Genomic DNA, 22,284 nt, shown 5'->3' on the forward strand with positions numbered 1-22,284 from the left:
CCATCTCTCAGGAGCTCTGCAAAGAAGCAGGAACTTTGTCCTAGGGGAAAGCAGAGGACTTGGGCTTTAAAAAAATTATTATTCTTGTGTGTATTTAGAATGTGCGTGCATGTGTGCCTGTGTGTTTGCACACCTGTGTGTGCCTGTGTGTGCACCTGTGTGTACCTGTGTGTGCGCCTGTGTGTGCGCCTGTGTGTGCGCCTGTGTGTGCCTGTGTGTGCCTGTGTGTGTGCCTGTGTGTGTGCCTGTGTGTGTGCCTGTGTGTGCCTGTGTGTGTGCCTGTGTGTGCCTGTGTGTGTGCCTGTGTGTGCCTGTGTGTGTGCCTGTGTGTGCACCTGTGTGTGCGCCTGTGTGTGTGCCTGTGTGTGCCTGTGTGTACGCCTGTGTGTGTGCCTGTATGTGTGTCTGTGTGTGCACCTATGTGTGTGCCTGTGTGTGCGCCTGTGTGTGCCTGTGTGTGTGCCTGTGTGTTTGCCTGTGTGTGCCTGTGTGTGCCTGTGTGTGTGCCTGTGTGTGCCTGTGTGTTTGCCTGTGTGTGCCTGTGTGTGCCTGTGTGTGTGCCTGTGTGTGTGTCTGTGTGTGTGCCTGTGTGCGCCTGTGTGTGCGCCTGTGTGTGCCTGTGTGTGTGCCTGTGTGTGTGCCTGTGTGCGCCAGTGTGTGTGTCACACATGGAGAGCAGAGAGCAAAGTCAGGCGTCCTGTGCTCTCCGTCTCCACTTGGTTTCCTTCAGGTGGGGCCCGGATCTGCAGTGAGGCTGGCAGCCGGGGTTACAGACCCACCTGTGTGAGTGACCATCCGTGCACGGCTTTTTTTTTTTTTTTCTTGAGACAGGGTCGCATCATGTGGCTTCGGCTGACCTGGAATTCACAGAGATCCGCCTGCCTCTGTTTCCCGAGAGCAAGGATTGAAGTTGTGAACCACCACACCTGGCAATCACAGTTTTTTTTTTTTTTTGGTTTTTCGAGACAGGGTTTCTCTGTATTGTTTTGGAGGCTGTCATGGAACTCACTTTGTAGACCAGGCTGGCCTTGAACTTACAGAGATCTGCCTGCCTCTGCCTCCCGAGTGCTGGGAGCAATCACAGTTTTAAAAGTGCATTTAATTACTTTTTTTGTGAATGTATATGTTTGCCAGTGTATGCACACGTGTCACTGTGCATATGTGATGATATGTATACCTATGCATGTGTGTGCACACACGTGTCACCATGCATATGTGACAATCGGAGGACAGTTTGCCAAAGTTGTTTCTCTCCTTCTATCAGGTGTGACGTGACAGGAAGCCCCTCTACCCGTTGAACTATTCCACCAGTTTTCTGCCTCTTAACTGGGATTCTGGGGATTTGAACTCAGGTCTTCATGGTTGCCCCAAAGCTGTTCTTATTCACTGAGCTGTCTCTCCAGCCCCTAAACAGCTTGATCCTCTTTCTGCCTCCTGTTGTGAACAGATGTGATCCTGCCTCACGACATTCCCCAGAGATCAGAAAATGCTGCTGAGGAGAGCTAAGGGTGGCACCTTCCTTGGGGGAAGATATTCCCTCTTCCAGTATTGAGGGACGAATTACATCCTGGAGGGAAGAGGAGCCCAGCAGATGTGGCCCAGGAGCCAGCATAACGTGGCAAGTAGAGAAAGTTCTAGAACCTATAGAACTTGCAACCAATTTGTTTTGGTTGCTTTTAGTTATTATAAGCGTGTATGGGAGATAGGGATATGGTTAAGAGTGTTATTGCTCTTACTGAGGGACTTGAGTTCACTTCTCAGTACCAAATACTCACAATAGCCTGTTACTCCAGCCCAGAGGATCCGATGCCCTCTCCTGGCCATCACTAGCAATTGCACACACACGGATACGCACATACACACAATTAAAAACAAAATAAATCTTAAAAAATAATTGTATTTACATAGGAAAAATTAGAATGCACCAAAATAAAAGCTTTAATCATAACCAATCTCAGAAAGACACTCAAGATTAAGCATGACCTCGTGAAGACAGACGGTCTATATTAAAAGCAGTAGTGTTTTCCATGGAAATGGGATGTAATCTTTCTTAGAAGAGTGTTTAGCAGATGCTAAAACGCAGCCCAGAGTCAAAGCGATCATTAGCAAAGGGTATGGGGCACTGTCCTTGGTGCTGAATCGGACTTCGGGCTCCGGGAGGCGTCGCCTGCCATCATGCCACGCCCACGGCAGGTTCCACACTTTGAATTCCCAGCACTGCTGTCTCTCTGGCATTCATTCTTGCTAACCACAGGATCTAGTTTCCAGTAAGTCCCCGCGGGGAACTCTCAATGGAGGTGTGTTCCAACAGGGAGCTCTCCTCAGTCCTCAGCTCCAAGCGTCCATGCGAAACTGCTTGTGTGTTAGTGTTTACAATGACGTCATGACTATCTCGGGCCTCTGAATCTGGATCTGAAAAGAGAAGCCGGCGCGGGTGAGGGCTGAGCACAGGAGAAGTCCAGTGTTGGGAGCACTTAAGACTTGGGCTTCTAACCCTGCAACTACCCAGGCCCAGAACCGGGGCCGTGGGTTGGCCCACCCCAGTGTCCACCCCATCTACCATCTGCTGGAGCACGGGAAGGGGCCTGGTCCTGCAGACCCAAAGCTGCAGGGTCTCCACAACGCAGGGCAACAGCAGGACAGCCAAGAGGAGACCCAGCGAGGGCCCAGCATCGGCAGTGTGCAGAATCCAGAGGCCCCGGCCAGACCAATGGCTCACGGCAGTGAACACTTGCAATAAAGACCCATGGATAAAAGGGTTCACTGCATGACCCACTGTGCAACACTGCAGCTTCCACGACGAGATCCCCTCCCCCTTCCTTTTCTTTTTTTCTCTTAAATTTTATCTGGGGGGGGCAGGGAACGCTGAAGGGCAGGAAATGAATGGGATCGGGATGTATGGCGTGAAAGACACACAGAAAAAATAGAAAGAAAGTTAAAAAACAAAGACTCGGGTCTGTAGAAGCGCAGCAGGAGTTTGTCTCTAAAGAAACTATCACATTTTCCTTCCTTCCTTTTTTTTTTTGAGACAGGGTTTCACTGGCTGTCCTGGCACTCACTCTGTAGACCAGGCTGGCCTCAAAGTCTACCTCCCGAGTGCTGGGATCAAAGGTGCGGGTCACCACGCTGAACCCACAGTTTATTTCTTGCGGGGGCACGCGCATGTGTGACGGCATGCATACGGAGAGGCCCAAGAACAACCTGTGGGGGTCAGTTTTCTCCTACTGTGTGCGTCCTGGGGATTGAACTCAGGTTGTCAGGCTTGAAGGCAAGCGTCTTTACCCACTGAGTCTTCTTGCCAGACCTGGAATTTGTCTAATTTTTGAAGTCTAGTACAAGCTAGTCGCATCCTCCCGTCCTAGCCAGTTGGATTTGGTAAAACCCTGTCCAAGGGTTGATCGCTTCTCCACCCTGCAAGACTTTTCCTGTCCTCAGATACCCTGCATACTTGAAAAGAAACGTTTAGAGACAGTCTCAGGCAGCCCAGGCTGGCCCTAAACCCACACCAAGGAAGACCATGAATTTCCAATCCTTTTTGCTTCTACCTCCCAAGTGCTGGGACGACAGGCATGCACCCCAGTTTATGGAGTAGTGGGCTGGGGCCCAGGGATTTGTGCACGGATAGGCAGCCCCTCTACCAACTGAGTTCCACGCCCAGCAGTAACTGTAACTGAAGACTGTAACAACTTGGTGACACTCAAGAGGCCGGGGTTGCAGGAGCACAAGTTTGGTGCCAGCCTGGGCTACACAGTAAGACCCTGTCTCAAAATGTCTTAAAAGGAGACTTATTCATTTTAATACTTCACACGTACGAGTGTTTGCTGTGTGGATGTAAATGCACCATTTACATGCCTGGCGCTCATGGGGTTCAACTAGAGGGACAGACTCCCTGGAACTAGAGTAATGGATGGTTGTGAGCCACGACGTGGGTTCCGGGAACCAAACACAGTCCCTGTAGGAGCAACGAGTTCTCTTCCTCACTGTACCATCTCCCCAGACCCCCTCCCAAAATTAACTCTTAAATAACTAGGGCATCAAGGGCATCCCTGCGGCACAGAGAGAAACGAGCCTGGGGCTTCCTCTCCCCAAGTCCCTGCACTTCCAAGTGACACTACTACAGTGTGTTCCAGAGGTCACTGCCAGGACCCTGGTCATAGACACTACGGCCTTGCTTGCCTGAGGGTCCCACCAGTAGAAGGGACGGCAGACGGCTCAGGGCACAGGAAGTGGGTTCATCTGGGTCATTCTTACCTTTTCTTCCGGGTTTATATGGCTTAGGGAGGCCTCGAAGTTGCTGTACATGGAGCCCAAGTGGACATAGTTTTCTCCTTCTAAGGGAGGGAGCCCAAAGAGACAGGTGGTTAGAAAACGTTCATCAGTCGCTCCAGCCCCACTGATGGGGAGGGCGTTCATCCCATGCCCACGAAACCAGAACCAATGGAAGCGTGGTAGACTGCTTGAATTAGTTGCTCCACAATAGCTCCCTGGTGTGAGCACAGTCAGGTGTGTGTGTGCAGGGGGGGGCATGACTGTAATAAGAGCACTCACGAGGCTGAGGCAGAGGCAGGAGGATGACAAGTTTGAGGTCAGTATGGGCTACACAGAGAGACTGTGTCTCAGAAATTATGCAGACAAGGCTGGATTTGAACTGGACCCACTTCCTTCGGCCACTACCAGGCCGGCCATTGTTTGCATTTTGAGACAGGGTCCCATGTGTCTCAGGCTGGCCTCAAATTCCCTATGTAGCCAAAGATGACCCTCCCGTCTGCTGGGATCACACAGGTGAACCCTACATCTGATTTATGAGGCACTGGAGACCAAACCCAGAACTCCATACACGCTAAGCAAGCCCTCCACCCACAGACTCGCGTCCCCAGCCCATTCCTGGAAATTACAATGCTTGCATCTAACAAACTACAATGCTAACCTCCGCCCCGAGATGTAAGTCTCCTGTTGGTGAGCATACTCACCGCCGGAGCCCCATCGATAGACACAGTTCTGTGTCCCAGAGGAACGGGCACCCTAGGGTGGTGCCACACAATACCCGAGTTGTATCTCACTCAGGCTCTAGGGAAGCTTTTGAATGTGAAACGCAGTGTTCCGAGGTGGGAAATCATCCCGCACCTGCCCGGGTCTCCTATGCTGCCCACCCTACCCATCATTCTGAGCTCCACAGAGATTGCCAGTACCTTCGCTGTGGTCAAACCCGACGTTGTGGATGGCTCCAGGCGTTCGGCCTTCCTCCTCATTCCACTGCTGCATCTGGGACACTTTGAGCGTTTGCCTGTTGGTGGAAGACACCATGGGACCCGGTTATGATCACGGAGTAGAGACAAAGACCCAGGATGAGCTACACCTCTGCTCCCGGCAACCCAGCGAGAGAGAAGGCAGAGGGTCAGGAGGGCGCGGGGCGTGGCGTGGCGCGGGGCTGGGCGTGGCGCGGGGCGTGGCGCGTGGCGGGGCGCCGGCCGCTTACCTTTTCGCCTCTCTTTTGAAGCTCATGGAGAACACAGCGAGGACCACGAGGATCACCAGCAGCACGGCCACCCCGGCTCCCACTAGCCCGTACACCAGGCTTTTCTGGATGCCCCAGTCGCAGGTCTCCCCGCTGTACCAGTGAGTGTCTGTGGTCAGGCAGCTGACGGGGAGGAGGGCAGAGAGGAGAGAGGAGTGGTCACACTCTGGCCTTCCCTTCTGCTCTGGCCACCTGCTGCTGCCATGCCTTCCTCACCGTCGTGAGCCCCCGGAACCACATAGCAAAATAAGTGCTCTTCCGTATGTTGCTTTTGATCATGGTGTTTTTATCACAGCAGCGGAAAGTAATTAAACTGGTTTGTAGCTTGCGCACCACGTGCATGCAGTACCCATAGCAACCAGATGAGGGCATCATATTCTAGAAGTGGACATCTCTCTAGTCCATGCGTGGCTTTTACATGGGTGCTGGGGATCCACACTCAGGCGGTCATGCATGGCAAGCACTTCATTAACTGAGCCATCTCCCAGCCCTTGATATATATAATATTTTGGAGACAGAGCCTCTCTCGGGGTAGCTCAGACTGACTTCGAACTCATGACCCTCCTGGATCCTCTGTCCTCCTACGTGCTGGTATCACAGACCACGCGCAGTGTTCAGTTTTCAATGCCTTCTATGACTAGGCTATTAGGGGTCCCTGTTCCCAGGGAGACACATAGACCTTTCTTTACCTATTCAGTTGCAGGGGACATTTAAAAGTTATAAAATTACATTTATTTACTCTGTGTGCACGTGTGTGTGTGTCTATGAGTGTGAGCATGAGTGAGTGTGAGTGTGAGCATGTGTGAGCGCGTGCGTGCGTGCGCCTATGAGCGTGAGAGTCTGTGCATGAGTGTGTAAGTATGTACGTGTGAGTGTGCATGCATGTGTAAGTATGTGCGTGTGAGTGTGCGTGTGCTTATGAGTGTGTGCGTGTGTGCGTGCACGCGCGCGCGTGCGCGCTGTGGAGGTCAGAGAACAACTTGCAATGCTGGTTCCCTCCTTCTACCATGTGGATCCCGGGGATTGAGCTCGGGTCATCAGGGTTAGCGGCAAGTGCCTTTACCCACTGAGACACCTCCCGGGCTGTGGGACACAAGATCTCTCTCTGGGAGGAGGCCCCGCGTCCTCTGCTAGCCTGGGAGCCTCCTGAAGGGGGAGCAGCCACGGCTCATTCTGCCTTGGAGCCTTTCCTACTGGGTTGGGCTTCAGTGCGCTCTAGACTTCATGCGTGTCCCTTTAACCTGCAACCTGACTCTTTTACGACTGTATACTTTCAAGAGACGCAGTGTGGTGCATGACAGTCTCAGGGCTCCAGGAGAGGAGCCACCCCACGGGCAACGTGCCGTACTCACAGGCACCGGGGGCCACTTCGCTGCAGCTGGCATTTGCCGTAGTGGCAGTCCAAGGAGGTTTTGTAGCCTGCTGAGCAGGCCGTGATACAATGCACCTTATCGTCCTTGGTCTCCGAGAAGATATAGTCTGCATACTCCTTTCCAGCTTGCAGCCGGCATGTGTCTGGGGGGGACACGAAAGACCAGCTAAGAATCAGGAGGCCTGGCTCCCCCCTGCCCGCCCCGCCCCCTTCCGGCTTTCCCAGAACGGGTCACATTACATACCGTTAGGGGTGACAAAGTCTGAAATATTTTGCACCCTGGTGGCAGAAGAGTCGAAACACAGTTCATCTGTGAAGGAAACGCGTTACACTGTCATCACAGAGGCTCCTTCAGCCCTTCGGTGTGTGGGGGAGGGGAAGGGCTGAGACATGTTCTCAGCAGGCTGTGTGTTTGGACACTTGGCTTCCAGATGATAACACTGTTTGGGGGGAGATTGTGGGACCTTTTCGGCATGGGTCTTCCCTGGTTAATGTAGGAGCCAGGCTGGAAGGCTATAGGCTACTCCGGAGCCGTTTGCTTGGAGGAATTTCTTCTTTTTTTAAGGCAATGTCTCACTGAGTGGATAGCTCTAACTTCCTGGAATTCAACACATGATCAGGTTGGCCTCCAACCCAGAGATCCGCCTGCCTCTGACTCCCCAAGGGCTGTGTTTAAAGGTGTGCACCACCGCATAGGCTAGGTAAGGACTTCATAAGGGACAGCACAGAGCAGGCTTCTGCTGCCACAGGGCTGCCTGAGCCATGCCTGCCCATCCAGGGGAAATTGTACCCCTCCTCTTTCGCCTTGTTTCTGCCAGTCTGCCCACGGCACTTTAACTAGTGGGTGTGGAAGCCGGAAATCGCAGGAGGAGATGCCAGGCTCCCAGCTCGCTGGTGGGCCGCACTCAGAGGGTCTTAGTGGGTCTCAGCAGGTCTTAGTGGGCCTCAGAGGGTCTTAGTGGGTCTCAGTGTATCTTAGTGGGTCTCAGCGGGTCTTAGTGGGTCTCAGCGGGTCCGCACACTATTCATTGTATTTAGAAGATTCACTATGTGGTCAGTCATGTGATGCTCCATCTGTCCCGAGTCCCCTCAATGTTGACACTTCAGAGGATTTCTCCATCTCTGTACTGCTCCGTGTCTTCCCTTCCAAAGCTTCCTTGGAGTGTTACAGGAGTGACAAGTCCTAGCTCTGGACACAGGTCCCATGACCTACACTAGCCTTCCTTCACTGCACCCCATCTGTCCCAGGGTCAAAACTCAGGGAGGTGGGGAGATCAATGAGTTGTCACCCTCTGAGGACACTTCCCTCCAGGAGTGCTTTACCTGAGCATTGTTGTTTGGTTGCATTCTCGATGGTTTTCCTCACGTTGCTGCTGACGTTCTGTAACACGTTTTTGTATTCTGGGGTGTACGGGGCCTTCAGGATGACATCGTAGTCCACCACGATACTGCCCTTCCTGGGGAGAGAGCGGTGGTACCCTTGAGCATCACTCTATGGCCACCCCTGCCACTCATCTTTGACATCCCTTGCCTCCTCCACAATCCCTGGGCGGGATCCCAGGCAAGAGGATTGAGAACTTAGGGCTAACCTGGGCTGTGTAGTGAGTTCAAGCTAGCCTGGAGCACAGAGCAAGACTTTATCAGGAAGGACAGAGGAGGGAGAGACAGAGACAGACACAGACACAGACACAGACATACACATGCACGTATCGGGGAGCACTGGAGAGCTCAGCTAGTTAATGATGTCTCTGTTGTATAAACACAGAGTTCAGGCACTCAAGTAAGAGCTGGACGCCACGGCACACATCTGTAACCCCAGCACCAGGGAGAGCGGAGGCTGCTGCATCCCTTGATCTCCTTGGCCAGTGAGCCCAGCGGAATTGGCGAATCCCTGGCTAAATGAGAGACCCAGTCACTAAAAACAGGGTGGAGACAGAGAGAGTGGAGACTGGCACACAGAGGGCCCAGGGAAAGGCACCATCCTTTGATCTCAGACTTCCGGGCACCAGAGATTTCTGTTGTTCAAGCTACAACCACTGGCGTTCCTGCACAGCACCCATGGTTAACACAGGTAGCCCCCCAAATGACCTCTGCAATCACGGCCATCGTTCCCATGCATAAGCCTTTCTTCCTGCCAGACCCAGGCACTCACCTCAGCGATTTGATGACAACCCCTTCATACTCAGGGATTCCAGCGTAAATCTCCTTCATCTGAAAGGCAAGGGGCCAAGGTGTCATCATCCCAGAAGTCCCACCTTGGGGACTTTAGTACGTCCCAATCCATCCCACCTGACAGCGACAGAGACCAAATAGAAAGTTCCCTTGTGAGAGATCAGCTCTGTCCCGGCTCCCTCTTGCAGCTCCGAGGCAAATCTCCTCACCTGCCCGGGCTAGCTAAGCACACACATCTAACATATTCAGCTGTCATTGTAACCCCTCCGGTGGCTGTGGTGCGGGGCGGGGTAGGGGACTGAATGGCCCTGGGCGGGTGTCTCCCAGGGTTACCTGTTTAGTGAATGTCTCATTGAACTTCTTGAATTCCTCGGATTCTTTGTTCTCTAGCTCATTGCTGTATTCTTGACTGGTTACTGTCACGCTCACTTCCACGGCTGCAGAGACTGTGTTCTCTAAGTGGGACAGACAGAAACACTGACCATTGATTGAGAGGGACCCTTGCCAATGAAATCTTCACCCCAGGTAGCCCCACACTGGAGGCAGGGAGTGACACAGGCCTCCTCCAGCATACTGCCCCCTGGAGGAAGGGAGGCACACTGTATTCCTTAGGGGTTATGGATGACAGCTTGATGGGACCCAGAATGCCCCAGAGCTTATGGTAGAGTTACATCCTGAGAAGTCCAATACATATTGAACGTTTCATCAATGAAAATTGCATTTAGCCTGGGCATTCATCTGGGGGTGGAACTCAGTGGTAAAATGTTTGCTTAGCAAGAACAAAGCTTGGGTTTTATCTCCAGACACACACACACACACACACACACACACACACACACACACACACACATTCATGCACACATAGCATTTGATCCATCTAACCTACAACAAATTCAGGAGCACAACCCACTGTGAATGTTAGATGATCACTTCTTTTTTCTTTTCTTTTTTTTGGGGGGGAGGGGCAGGGAGACAGGGTCTATATGTCCTTGGCTGTCCTGGAACTCACTATGTAGAGGAGGTCAGGCTGGAGCTCATAGAAATCCTCCTGCCTCTGCCTCCCAAGTTCTGGGATTAAAAGTGTGTGCCACCACACCCAGTCTGATGGTTCTTCTGTGTGTCCGTGTGTCTGCTTGTGGGAGCTACACCTCAGCATTTAAAGAGAGGATAGCACCACATGTCACCAGCCTAGGAGAAGATGCATGTTTAAAATTTGAAGTAGGGTTTGCACGGAACAGCTATTACTTTTTCAGCATGATAAAGTAAAAATAAATTCTGAGCTGGGGAGGCCTTTAATCTCTGCACTGGGGAGGCAGAGACAGGTAGATCTCAGTGAGTTCTACCTGGTGTACAAAGCTAGTTACAGGACAACCAGGACTGTTACATAGAGAAACCCTGTCTTGAAACCCACCCCAACAATAAAATAACTTGTGGGTGTGGGTGGATGTGCTCCTGTAGCTGTGTGTTGAGGACAGCATCCACGGCCGCGATTCAGACACTGTCCACTTTGTTTTTGGGATAGGGTCTCTCACTGCTATGGAGATGGACATGAAGGCAGGGCTGGCTGGTCAGCTAGCCCGAGGGATCCGCTTGAGTCTGCTTTTCCCAAGGCTGGGATCACAGGATGTACAACCCCACCCCCTGTTTTCCACGTTAGGTTCTAGGGATTGAACTCAGGCCCTTACGGTTGTAAGGCAAGCACTTTACCAACCAAGCTATCCTTCCTGCCCAAAGTAAAAAAGCTACGACTCCAACATGGCAGACTGGGGGTCACCACCCCTTTGCAAATACGTTGTGGTTATTTAGGCTGGGGCTCTTGTGGAACTCCTAACATTGGGAGTTGGGGTGTTTCTGACTCTTTTGCCTGCTCTTAGGACCCTTTTCTTCCCACTGGATGGTCTCATCCAGCCTTGATACGAGGGTGTGAGCCTAGTCTTAGTGTGATTTGTTATGTCCTGTTCGGTTGATATCCCTGGGAGGCCTGCTCTTTTTTGAAAGAAAACAGAGAAGGAGTGGATCTGTCGGGGGACTAGAAGGATTGGAAGGAGGGGAGGATGTGGTCGGGATTTATTCTATGAGAATAAATAAATAAATAAAAAGTAATAAATAAGTAAACTAATAAACAAAAAGAAACAGTAACATGTTTGACACAGGATGTTACTGTGTAGCCCAGGCTGGCCTTGAACTCTTGACTATCCTGTCTCAGCCTCCTGGTGCTGGGTTTATAGGCCTAAGCTGCTATGTCTGCCTTTGCACTCATTTAAGTTTATTTCTGTTAAAATGCTGTGATGCATTTATATTTTTGTTTCTAAATATACCTTCTTGATCGATTCTTATTTATTTTTATTAAGCGTTTTTAAAATTTACATATATAGTGTTCCGCATACACGCCAGAAGAGGGCGCCAGATCACATTACGGATGGTTGTGAGCCACCATGTGGGTGCTGGGAATTGAACTCAGGACCTCTGGAAGAGCAGTCAGTGCCATTAACTGCTGAGCCATCTCTCCAGCCCCTATTAAGCGTTTTTGAGGCTTATTTTCTCTTACACGTGTGGGTGTGCTGTCTTTATGTACTTACATGCACTGGTGCGTATGTTTGGTGCTCAGGAAGGCCAGAGAGGGCCTCGGATCTGCTGGAACTGGAGGTACAGAAGGTTGTGAGCCGCCATGTGGGTGCTCATTCTTATATGTGTACTGCTGCATGGTGTGTGTGTGTGGGTTCATGTGCGGATATGAGCGCCATGTGTGCCTGCACATGGAGGTCAGAGGTCAACACCAAGCGTCTTTCTTCATCGATTTCTGCCTTATTTTCTGAGTCAGGGTCTCTCGCGGGGCTTGGAGAGCGCCACTTTGGGCAGGCCGGCCGGCCAACGAGCTCTAGGCACCCATCGTTCTCTGCCTCCCCTCCCCCTTCCCCCCACCCCCCTCTGGGATTATGGGGGCACACTGCCACACCCAGCCTTTTAACTGCTGTGCTGGGGACCAAGCACTTTACCAACTGAGGTGTCTCTGCAGCCCCTGGTCCCTTTTGTTCATTTTATACTTGCATTTGTTTTCTATTTGTGTGCGGAGGGTGCTGCGTGTGTGCCCATGTGCCGTGCATGTGTGTGGAGCTCACAGGACAGCTCGTGGGAGCCAGTATCCTCCTTCCACAGTGGGGTCCCAGCAATTGAACTCTCCTCTTCCCGCTTGGTGACCAGAGCCATCTTGCCTGCCTCTTTTTTTCTTTCATTTAAAAAATTATTATTATTAGCCGGGCGGTGGTGGCGCACGCCTTTAATCCCAGCACTCGGGAGGCAGAGGCAGGCGGATCTCTGTGAGTTCGAGGCCAGCCTGGTCTACAAAGCGAGTTCCAGGACAGCCTCCAAAAGCCACAGAGAAACCCTGTCTCGAAAAACCAAAAAAAAAATTATTATCATTTTTACCATTAGGTAAAAGTAAAACTATGGGTGACCGGAGGGATGGTTCAGTGATTAACAGGGTGCATTGCATTTGTGGGCGAATGGAGTTCAGTTCCCAGCAGCCTGGTCAGGCAGCGCAGTCACCTGTAACTCAAGTTTTAGTTGATCCAACACTTTCTTCTGGCCTCTGTGGGTGCCCACACATGGGGCACATGCATGTGTGAATACACATGTGACTGCACACATTCACACACACTCACATGTATGCTCACACACTCACATGCATGCTCACACACGCACGCACAAGGCTCTCACATACTCACACACTCTTGCTTGCACATGTGTGCACAACACGCTCCCTTACACAGGCTCACACACACACACGTTCACTCACATACACACACGCTCACACACACGCTCACAGGCTCACACACACATGCTCACACACATAAATAGATCTTTTTTAAAAACATAGCCCATAAGGGGTAGGGCAAGACAGGAGCCTGCCGGGGACCTTCTGTGCTGGGTGCCGTGCCGGGGAGCCTGACGGGGACTCCTGTGCTGGGTGCCGGGGAGTCCGCCCTGCCACACTTTGTATGGAGTCGTCACTCACCGATCTCGAAGCTCTCCACCACATCCTCACACCGCGGCCCGTAGAAGAGGCTGGTGCACTGGCATTTGAGGCCGTCCCACACGCCTCCATTCTGGCAGGTGACCACGGGGACTGAGTCCTGACAGAGATTCCCCGTGAAGCCATTGGGGCACAGACAGACGTACCCGTTCCAGGACCCTCCATTCTGGCAGCTCGCTGCGAGAGACCAAGGCAAGATCTAGCATACACATTTGTGTAGGAAGCTGCGACTTGACGTGTCCCAGACACGGCTCCCCTCGCTCTCTGTCCTTGCTTTTTTCTTATGCCTTCCCTCTTTTCTTTCTCCTTTTTTATTCTCTTCTTCCCCCTCCCCTGTTTCTGAGACAGTTTCTCATTAGGTAGCTTAGGCTCGCTTTGAACTTGCAATCCTCTCGCCTCAGCTGCCTGAGTCCTGGGGTTAGGGGTCAGGAATGTACCGCCGAGTCTTGTTGACACCCAGTGTCCCTGCGTGATCGGACATTCTGAGAAGACCCTATATTCACAGCACAGTCAGCATCACCGTCGCTGCGCAGACAGATGTAGACAGAACCCTGTCCAAGCGTCCAGAGAGCTTGACTGGACCCTGTCCGGGAGTTCAGCTCCCATCCCATTATCTCAGACGCATGGAGGAGAAACGGTTGTAAAGTAATCGGCATACAGGAAACAGAGACAGAGCCTGGGTGAGTCCCGGCTGCTGACCATGGAGAGGCCACCAAGCGTGGGAACGGGCATCAGGCTTGCCCCTCGATGTCCAAGAAGAGCCTGGGCTGGAATGTTAGGCTGTTACAATTGTTTATAGTTCCTGCCAGCTAGAGACAGAGAGCTTGGCGGAGAGACTTTGTTAGATAATCGGTAACTACTTATAACTCCTCGTGATCAGTGCAGATCAACTTGAAATAGCTGACATTCCCTTTGTCTAATTTATTTATGCAATGCTGTGTGTGTGTGTGTGTGTGTGCGCAGAGTTCAGTGGTTGTGTCCAGTGTCTTTATCTGTTGCCCACACTATTTACATCTTTATTTTTAGGTCATGTCTCACTGAGCTGGACAGTGAGACTCAGGGATCCTCCTGTGGCTGCCTTGGACGAGCATGCCCAGATTTTTATGTGGGCTCTGCGGATCTGGGCTCAATTCCATCCTTGCATAGCTCCGCTGTAATGATGGAGCCAACTTCCCAAGCCTCATTCGTTCACCCATTCTCAGGATCTCTCTGTCTCTCTCTCTCTCTCTGTCTCTGTCTCTGTCTCTCTCTCTCTTTCACTCTCTCATATAGTCTGAACTAGGTTGGAACATACTGTATCATTTTTCTGGCTTTGGCCACAAGAGTGAATGCACCACCAACGCCCCACTAATTTTTATTTTACATATATCAAACGTTTGAAAGTTTTCCGTTTTCCTTATCACCCTCCTACTGTGAAAAAGAACCTTAAGGTGTATTCAATAATATAGTATTGTAAATGCTTAAAAACCTTAACTGCATTAAGCATTATGGGTGGAGCCTGTAACGCCTTTAATCCCAGCACTCGGGAGGCAGAGGCAGGCGGATCTCTGTGAATTTGAGACCAGCCTGGTCTACAGAGCGAGTGCCAGAACAGCCTCCAAAGCCACAGAGAAACCCTGTCAGAGAAAAAAGGAGAGCAAAAGGAAAGTAATGGAAAGAAAATCGAGAATTATCAGGACCATGGCTGATATGACAGCAAATAGAAACCCTGAAGATAAAGGAAGAGCTGAAGAGAAAACGAAACACGAAGAAACACAGGAGAAACGGGTAAAACAGGAAAAAAGCAGAGGTGGAACCAATCACTCACCTGCGGTAATGGAGGACACAGGCGTGGTGGTCGTAGTGGTCGTAGGTTGAGGGGTGGATTCAGTTGCAGGGGTGGATTCAGTTGCAGGGGTGGATTCAGTTGCAGGGGTGGATTCAGTTGCAGGGGTGGTGTCAGTTGCAGGGGTGGATTCAGTTGCAGGGGTGGTGTCAGTTGCAGGGGTGGTGTCAGTTGCAGGGGTGGTGTCAGTTGCAGGGGTGGATTCAGTTGCTGGGGTGGATTCAGTTGCAGGGGTGGATTCAGTTGCAGGGGTGGTGTCAGTTGCAGGGGTGGTGTCAGTTGCAGGGGTAGATTCAGTTGCAGGGGTGGTGTCAGTTGCAAGGGTGGATTCAGTTGGAGGTGTGGTGTCAGTTGCAGGGGTGGTGTCAGTTGCAGGGGTGGATTCAGTTGCAGGGGTGGATTCAGTTGCAGGGGTGGATTCAGTTGCAGGGGTGGATTCAGTTGCAGGGGTGGTGTCAGTTGCTGGGGTGGATTCAGTTGCAGGGGTGGATTCAGTTGCAGGGGTGGATTCAGTTGCAGGGGTGGTGTCAGTTGCTGGGGTGGATTCAGTTGCAGGGGTGGTGTCAGTTGCTGGGGTGGATTCAGTTGCAGGGGTGGATTCAGTTGCAGGGGTGGATTCAGTTGCACTGGTGGTGTCAGTTGCAGGGGTGGATTCAGTTGCAGGGGTTGATTCAGTTGCAGGGGTGGATTCCGTTGCAGGGGTGGATTCCGTTGCAGGGGTGGATTCAGTTGCAGGGGTGGATTCAGTTGCAGGGGTGGTTTCAGTTGCAGGGGTGGTTTCAGTTGCAGGGGTGGTGTCAGTTGCAGGGGTGGATTCAGTTGCAGGGGTGGTGTCAGTTGCTGGGGTGGATTCAGTTGCAGGGGTGGATTCAGTTGCAGGGGTGGATTCAGTTGCAGGGGTGGTGTCAGTTGCAGGGGTGGATTCAGTTGCAGGGGTGGATTCAGTTGCAGGGGTGGTGTCAGTTGCTGGGGTGGATTCAGTTGCAGTGGTGTCAGTTGCTGGGGTGGATTCAGTTGGAGGTGTGGTGTCAGTTGCAGTGGTGGATTCAGTTGCAGGGGTGGTGTCAGTTGCAGGGGTGGATTCAGTTGCAGGGGTGGATTCAGTTGCAGGTGTGGATTCAGTTGCAGGGGTGGATTCAGTTGCTGGGGTGGATTCAGTTGGAGGTGTGGTGTCAGTTGCAGTGGTGGATTCAGTTGCAGGGGTGGTGTCAGTTGCAGGGGTGGATTCAGTTGCAGGGGTGGATTCAGTTGCAGGTGTGGATTCAGTTGCAGGGGTGGATTCAGTTGCTGGGGTGGATTCAGTTGGAGGTGTGGTGTCAGTTGCAGGGGTGGATTCAGTTGCAGGGGTGGATTCAGTTGCAGGGGTGGTGTCAGTTGCAGGGGAGGATTCAGTTGCAGGGGTGGATTCAGTTGCAGGGGTGGATTCAGTTGCAGGGGTGGTGTCAGTTGCAGGGGTGGATTCAGTTGGAGGTGTGGTGTCAGTTGCTGGGGTGGATTCAGTTGCAGGGGTGGATTCAGTTGGAGTTGTGGTGTCAGTTGCTGGGGTGGATTCAGTTGCAGGGGTGGATTCAGTTGCAGGGGTGGTGTCAGTTCCAGGGGTGGTGTCAGTTGCAGGGGTGGACTCAGTTGCAGTGGTGTCAGTTGCTGGGGTGGATTCAGTTGGAGGTGTGGTGTCAGTTGGAGGTGTGGTGTCAGTTGCAGGGGTGGATTCAGTTGCAGGGGTGGATTCAATTGCAGGGGTGGATTCAGTTGCAGGGGTGGATTCAGTTGCAGGCGTTGTGTCAGTTGTAGGGGTGGTGTCAGTTGCAGGGGTGGATTCAGTTGCAGGGGTGGATTCAGTTGCAGGGGTGGATTCAGTTGCAGTGGTGTCAGTTGCTGGGGTGGATTCAGTTGGAGGTGTGGTGTCAGTTGCAGGGGTGGATTCAGTTGCAGGGGTGGATTCAGTTGCAGGGGTGGATTCAGTTGCAGGGGTGGATTCAGTTGCAGGGGTGGATTCAGTTGCAGGGGTGGTGTCAGTTGCAGGGGTGGACTCAGTTGCAGGGGTGGTGTCAGTTCCAGGGGTGGTGTCAGTTGCAGGGGTGGATTCAGGTGCAGGGGTGGATTCAGTTGCAGGGGTGGTGTCAGTTGCAGGGGTGGATTCAGTTGCAGGGGTGGTGTCAGTTGCAGTGGTGGTGCCAGTTGCAGGGGTGGATTCCGTTGCAGGGGTGGATTCCGTTGCAGGGGTGGATTCAGTTGCAGGGGTGGATTCAGTTGCAGGGGTGGTTTCAGTTGCAGGGGTGGATTCAGTTGCAGGGGTGGATTCAGTTGCAGGGGTGGTGTCAGTTGCAGGGGTGGTGTCAGTTGCAGGGGTGGTGTCAGTTGCAGGGGTGGATTCAGTTGCAGGGGTGGATTCAGTTGCATCGGTGGTGGTAGTTGCAGGCGTTGTGTCAGTTGCAGGGGTGGTTTCAGTTGCAGCGGTGGTGTCAGTTGCAGGGGTGGATTCAGTTGCAGGGGTGGATTCAGTTGCAGGGGTGGATTCAGTTGCAGGGGTGGTTTCAGTTGCAGGGGTGGATTCAGTTGCAGGGGTGGATTCAGTTGCAGGGGTCGTGTCAGTTGCAGGGGTGGTGTCAGTTGCAGGGGTGGTGTCAGTTGCAGGGGTGGATTCAGTTGCAGGGGTGGATTCAGTTGCAGGGGTGGAATCAGTTGCATCGGTGGTGTCAGTTGCAGGCGTTGTGTCAGTTGCAGGGGTGGATTCAGTTGCAGGGGTGGTGTCAGTTGCAGGGGTGGTGTCAGTTGCAGGGGTGGTGTCAGTTGCAGGGGTGGATTCAGTTGCAGGGGTGGATTCAGTTGCAGGGGTGGAATCAGTTGCATCGGTGGTGGTAGTTGCAGGCGTTGTGTCAGTTGCAGGGGTGGTTTCAGTTGCAGCGGTGGTGTCAGTTGCAGGGGTGGATTCAGTTGCAGGGGTGGATTCAGTTGCAGGGGTGGTTTCAGTTGCAGGGGTGGTTTCAGTTGCAGGGGTGGATTCAGTTGCAGGGGTGGATTCAGTTGTATCGGTGGTGTCAGTTGCAGGGGTGGTGTCAGTTGCAGGGGTGGATTCAGTTGCAGGGGTGGATTCAGTTGCAGGGGTGGTTTCAGTTGCAGGGGTGGATTCAGTTGCAGGGGTGGATTCAGTTGCAGGGGTCGTGTCAGTTGCAGGGGTGGTGTCAGTTGCAGGGGTGGTGTCAGTTGCAGGAGTGGATTCAGTTGCAGGGGTGGATTCAGTTGCAGGGGTGGATTCAGTTGTATCGGTGGTGTCAGTTGCAGGGGTGGATTCAGTTGCAGGGGTGGATTCAGTTGCAGGGGTGGATTCAGTTGCAGGGGTGGATTCAGTTGCAGGGGTGGATTCAGTTGCAGGGGTGGTGTCAGTTGCAGGGGTGGATTCAGTTGCAGGGGTGGATTCAGTTGGAGGTGTGGTGTCAGTTGCAGGGGTGGATTCAGTTGCAGGGGTGGATTCAGTTGCAGGGGTGGATTCAGTTGCTGGGGTGGATTCAGTTGCAGGGGTGGATTCAGTTGCAGGGGTGGATTCAGTTGCAGGGGTGGATTCAGTTGCAGGGGTGGTGTCAGTTGCAGGGGTGGACTCAGTTGCAGGGGTGGTGTCAGTTCCAGGGGTGGTGTCAGTTGCAGGGGTGGATTCAGGTGCAGGGGTGGATTCAGTTGCAGGGGTGGTGTCAGTTGCAGGGGTGGATTCAGTTGCAGGGGTGGTGTCAGTTGCAGTGGTGGTGCCAGTTGCAGGGGTGGATTCCGTTGCAGGGGTGGATTCCGTTGCAGGGGTGGATTCAGTTGCAGGGGTGGATTCAGTTGCAGGGGTGGTTTCAGTTGCAGGGGTGGATTCAGTTGCAGGGGTGGATTCAGTTGCAGGGGTGGTGTCAGTTGCAGGGGTGGTGTCAGTTACAGGGGTGGTGTCAGTTGCAGGGGTGGATTCAGTTGCAGGGGTGGATTCAGTTGCATCGGTGGTGGTAGTTGCAGGCGTTGTGTCAGTTGCAGGGGTGGTTTCAGTTGCAGCGGTGGTGTCAGTTGCAGGGGTGGATTCAGTTGCAGGGGTGGATTCAGTTGCAGGGGTGGATTCAGTTGCAGGGGTGGATTCAGTTGCAGGGGTGGTTTCAGTTGCAGGGGTGGATTCAGTTGCAGGGGTGGATTCAGTTGCAGGGGTCGTGTCAGTTGCAGGGGTGGTGTCAGTTGCAGGGGTGGTGTCAGTTGCAGGGGTGGATTCAGTTGCAGGGGTGGATTCAGTTGCAGGGGTGGAATCAGTTGCATCGGTGGTGTCAGTTGCAGGCGTTGTGTCAGTTGCAGGGGTGGATTCAGTTGCAGGGGTGGTGTCAGTTGCAGGGGTGGTGTCAGTTGCAGGGGTGGTGTCAGTTGCAGGGGTGGATTCAGTTGCAGGGGTGGATTCAGTTGCAGGGGTGGAATCAGTTGCATCGGTGGTGGTAGTTGCAGGCGTTGTGTCAGTTGCAGGGGTGGTTTCAGTTGCAGCGGTGGTGTCAGTTGCAGGGGTGGATTCAGTTGCAGGGGTGGATTCAGTTGCAGGGGTGGTTTCAGTTGCAGGGGTGGTTTCAGTTGCAGGGGTGGATTCAGTTGCAGGGGTGGATTCAGTTGTATCGGTGGTGTCAGTTGCAGGGGTGGTGTCAGTTGCAGGGGTGGATTCAGTTGCAGGGGTGGTTTCAGTTGTGTCAGTTGCACTGGTGGTCTCACTTGCATGGGTGGTTTCAGTTGCATGTGTTGTGTCAGTTGCATCAGTGGTGTCTGTTGCAGGGGTGGAGTCAGTTGCAGGGGTGGTGTCAGTTGCAATGGTGGTGTCAATTGCACTGGTGGTGTCAGTTGCAGTTGCATGGGTGGTGGTGTCAGTTGCACTGGTGGTGTCAGTTGCAGTTGCAGGGGTGGTGTCAGTTGCAGGGGTGGTGTCAGTTGCAGGGGTGGTGTCAGTTGCGGTGGTGGTGTCAGTTGCAGGGGTCGTGTCAATTGCAATGGTGGTGTCAGTTGCAGGGTTGGTGTCAGTTGCAGAGGTGGTGTCAGTTGCAGTTGCAGGGGTGGTGTCAGTTGCAGTTGCAGGGTTGGTGTCAGTTGCAGGGGTGGTGTCAGTTGCAGTTGCAGGGATGGTGTCAGTTGCATCGGTGGTATCAGTTACAGGGGTGATGTCAGTTGCACTGGTGGTGTCAGTTGCATCGGTGGTGTCAGTTGCAGGGGTCGTGTCAGTTGCACTGGTGGTGTCAGTTGCAGTTGCAGGGATGGTGTCAGTTGCATCGGTGGTGTCAGTTGCAGGGGTGGTGTCAGTTGCATCGGTGGTGTGAGTTGCAGGGGTGATGTCAGTTGCATCGGTGGTGGTGTCAGTTGCATCGGTGGTGTGAGTTGCAGGGGTGATGTCAGTTGCATCGGTGGTGTCAGTTGCACTGGTGGTGTCAGTTGCAGTTGCAGGGATGGTGTCAGTTGCATCGGGTGTGTCAGTTGCATCCGTGGTGTCTGTTGCAAGGGTGGTGTCAGTTGCATCGGTGGTGTCAGTTGCAGGGGTGATGTCTGTTGCACTGGTGGTGTCAGTTGCATGGGTGATGTCAGTTGCACTGGTGGTGTCAGTTGCATGGGTGGTGTGAGTTGCAGGGGTGATGTCAGTTGCATCGGTGGTGTCAGTTGCAGGGGTGGTGTCAGTTGCAGGGGTGGTGTCAGTTGCATCGGTGGTGTGAGTTGCAGGGGTGATGTCAGTTGCATCGGTGGTGGTGTCAGTTGCATCGGTCGTGTCAGTTGCAGGGGTGATGTCAGTTGCATCGGTGGTGTCAGTTGCACTGGTGGTGTCAGTTGCAGTTGCAGGGATGGTGTCAGTTGCATCGGGTGTGTCAGTTGCATCGGTGGTGTCTGTTGCAAGGGTGGTGTCAGTTGCATCGGTGGTGTCAGTTGCAGGGGTGATGTCAGTTGCACTGGTGGTGTCAGTTGCATGGGTGGTGTGAGTTGCAGCGGTGATGTCAGTTGCATCGGTGGTGTGAGTTGCAGGGGTGATGTCAGTTGCATCGGTGGTGTCAGTTGCAGGGGTGATGTCAGTTGCAGTGGTGGTGTCAGTTGCAGTCGTGGTGTCAGTTGCAAGGGTGGTGTCAGTTGCAGTGGAGGTGTCAGTTGCAGGGGTGATGTCCGTTGCAGGGGTCATGTCAGTTGCAGTGGTGGTGTCAGTTGCAGGGGTGGTGGCAGTTGCAGGGGTGGTGTCAGTTGCAGTCGTGGTGTCAGTTGTACTGGTGGTGTCAGTTGCATCGGTGGTGTCAGTTGCAGGGGTGATGTCCGTTGCAGGGGTGATGTCAGTTGCAGTGGTGGTGTCAGTTGCATCGGTGGTGTCAGTTGCAGTGGTGGTGTCAGTTGCAGGGGTGGTGTCTGTCGCACTGGTTGTGTCAGTTGCATCGGTGGTGTCAGTTGCAGTGGTGGTGTCAGTTGCATCGGTCGTGTCAGTTGCAGGGGTGCTGTCAGTTGCAGGGGTGGTGTCAGTTGCAGGGGTGGTTTCAGTTGCACTGGTGGTGTCAGTTGCAGTTGCAGGGATGGTGTCAGTTGCACTGGTGGTGTCAGTTGCATCGGTGGTGTCAGTTGCAGTGGTGATGTCAGTTGCATCGGTGGTGTCAGTTGCATCGGTGGTGTCAGTTGCAGGGGTGGTGTCACTTGCATCTGTGGTGTCAGTTGTACTGGTGGTGTCAGTTGCATCGGTGGTGTCAGTTGCAGGGGTGATGTCCGTTGCAGGGGTGATGTCAGTTGCAGTGGTGGTGTCAGTTGCATCGGTGGTGTCAGTTGCATCGGTGGTGTCAGTTTCACTGGTGGTGTCAGTTGCATCGGTGGTGTCAGTTGCATCGGTGGTGTCAGTTGCAGGGGTAGTGTCAGTTGCATCGGTCGTGTCGGTTGCAGTGGTGCTGTCTGTTGCAGGGGTGGTGTCTATTGTATCGGTGGTGTCAGTTGCAGGGGTGGTGTCAGTTGCATCGGTGGTGTCAGTTGCAGTGGTGGTGTCAGTTGCATCAGTGGTGTCAGTTGCAGGGGTGGATACAGTTGCATGGGTGGTGTCAGTTGCTGGGGTGATGTTAGTTGAAGTGGCCTCTCTATTCATCCTCTTAATACCCATGTTGTCTTCCACAGATCCCGGTGTCTGAATGTCCGTGTCCATGGTATCCGCAGTGTCCGTGAGGTCGTCGTCAGTGCTCCTCCTGTTTCTCGCGCTCTGCCCTGCAGATGTTAACCAGAGCGGTGTGAGATGAGGTCAGGGCTGCTGTGAGTGCTGCCTGCAGTGTGAGTCCTGTGCGTGTTCTCTGTTGACCTCACTGTGTTTGCGGTGCTTAGGTGTGTGTCTGCATTTCTGTCTGTGTTTCCTGTTTCTTGTGTGTGTTTTGGTTTTGTTT

General features: G+C 53.0%; 1 protein-coding gene across 1 annotated transcript in view; it reads right to left on the reverse strand.

Annotated features, from left to right (window-relative positions):
• Positions 1-1,914: 1,914 nt before the first annotated feature.
• Muc17 (mucin 17, cell surface associated) overlaps positions 1,915-22,284 on the reverse strand; it is a 31,874-nt gene continuing 11,504 nt past the window's right edge. Inside the window, exons 3-17 of the mRNA XM_040731636.1 lie at positions 19,860-22,111; positions 18,549-18,602; positions 16,992-17,036; positions 16,540-16,561; positions 14,900-15,073; positions 13,075-13,269; positions 9,393-9,514; positions 9,040-9,098; positions 8,211-8,344; positions 7,132-7,197; positions 6,868-7,030; positions 5,477-5,638; positions 5,190-5,284; positions 4,252-4,331; positions 1,915-2,412 (exon numbers count right to left, since the gene is read on the reverse strand). Coding sequence (XP_040587570.1) covers positions 2,371-2,412; positions 4,252-4,331; positions 5,190-5,284; positions 5,477-5,638; positions 6,868-7,030; positions 7,132-7,197; positions 8,211-8,344; positions 9,040-9,098; positions 9,393-9,514; positions 13,075-13,269; positions 14,900-15,073; positions 16,540-16,561; positions 16,992-17,036; positions 18,549-18,602; positions 19,860-22,111 — 3,665 coding nt within the window. The 3' untranslated portion in view covers positions 1,915-2,370. The remainder of the gene's footprint in view (positions 2,413-4,251; positions 4,332-5,189; positions 5,285-5,476; positions 5,639-6,867; positions 7,031-7,131; positions 7,198-8,210; positions 8,345-9,039; positions 9,099-9,392; positions 9,515-13,074; positions 13,270-14,899; positions 15,074-16,539; positions 16,562-16,991; positions 17,037-18,548; positions 18,603-19,859; positions 22,112-22,284) is intronic.

This window comes from Mesocricetus auratus, unplaced genomic scaffold (genome assembly GCF_017639785.1).
Source record: "Mesocricetus auratus isolate SY011 unplaced genomic scaffold, BCM_Maur_2.0 Super-Scaffold_100025, whole genome shotgun sequence".
Lineage (NCBI taxonomy): Eukaryota > Metazoa > Chordata > Mammalia > Rodentia > Cricetidae > Mesocricetus > Mesocricetus auratus.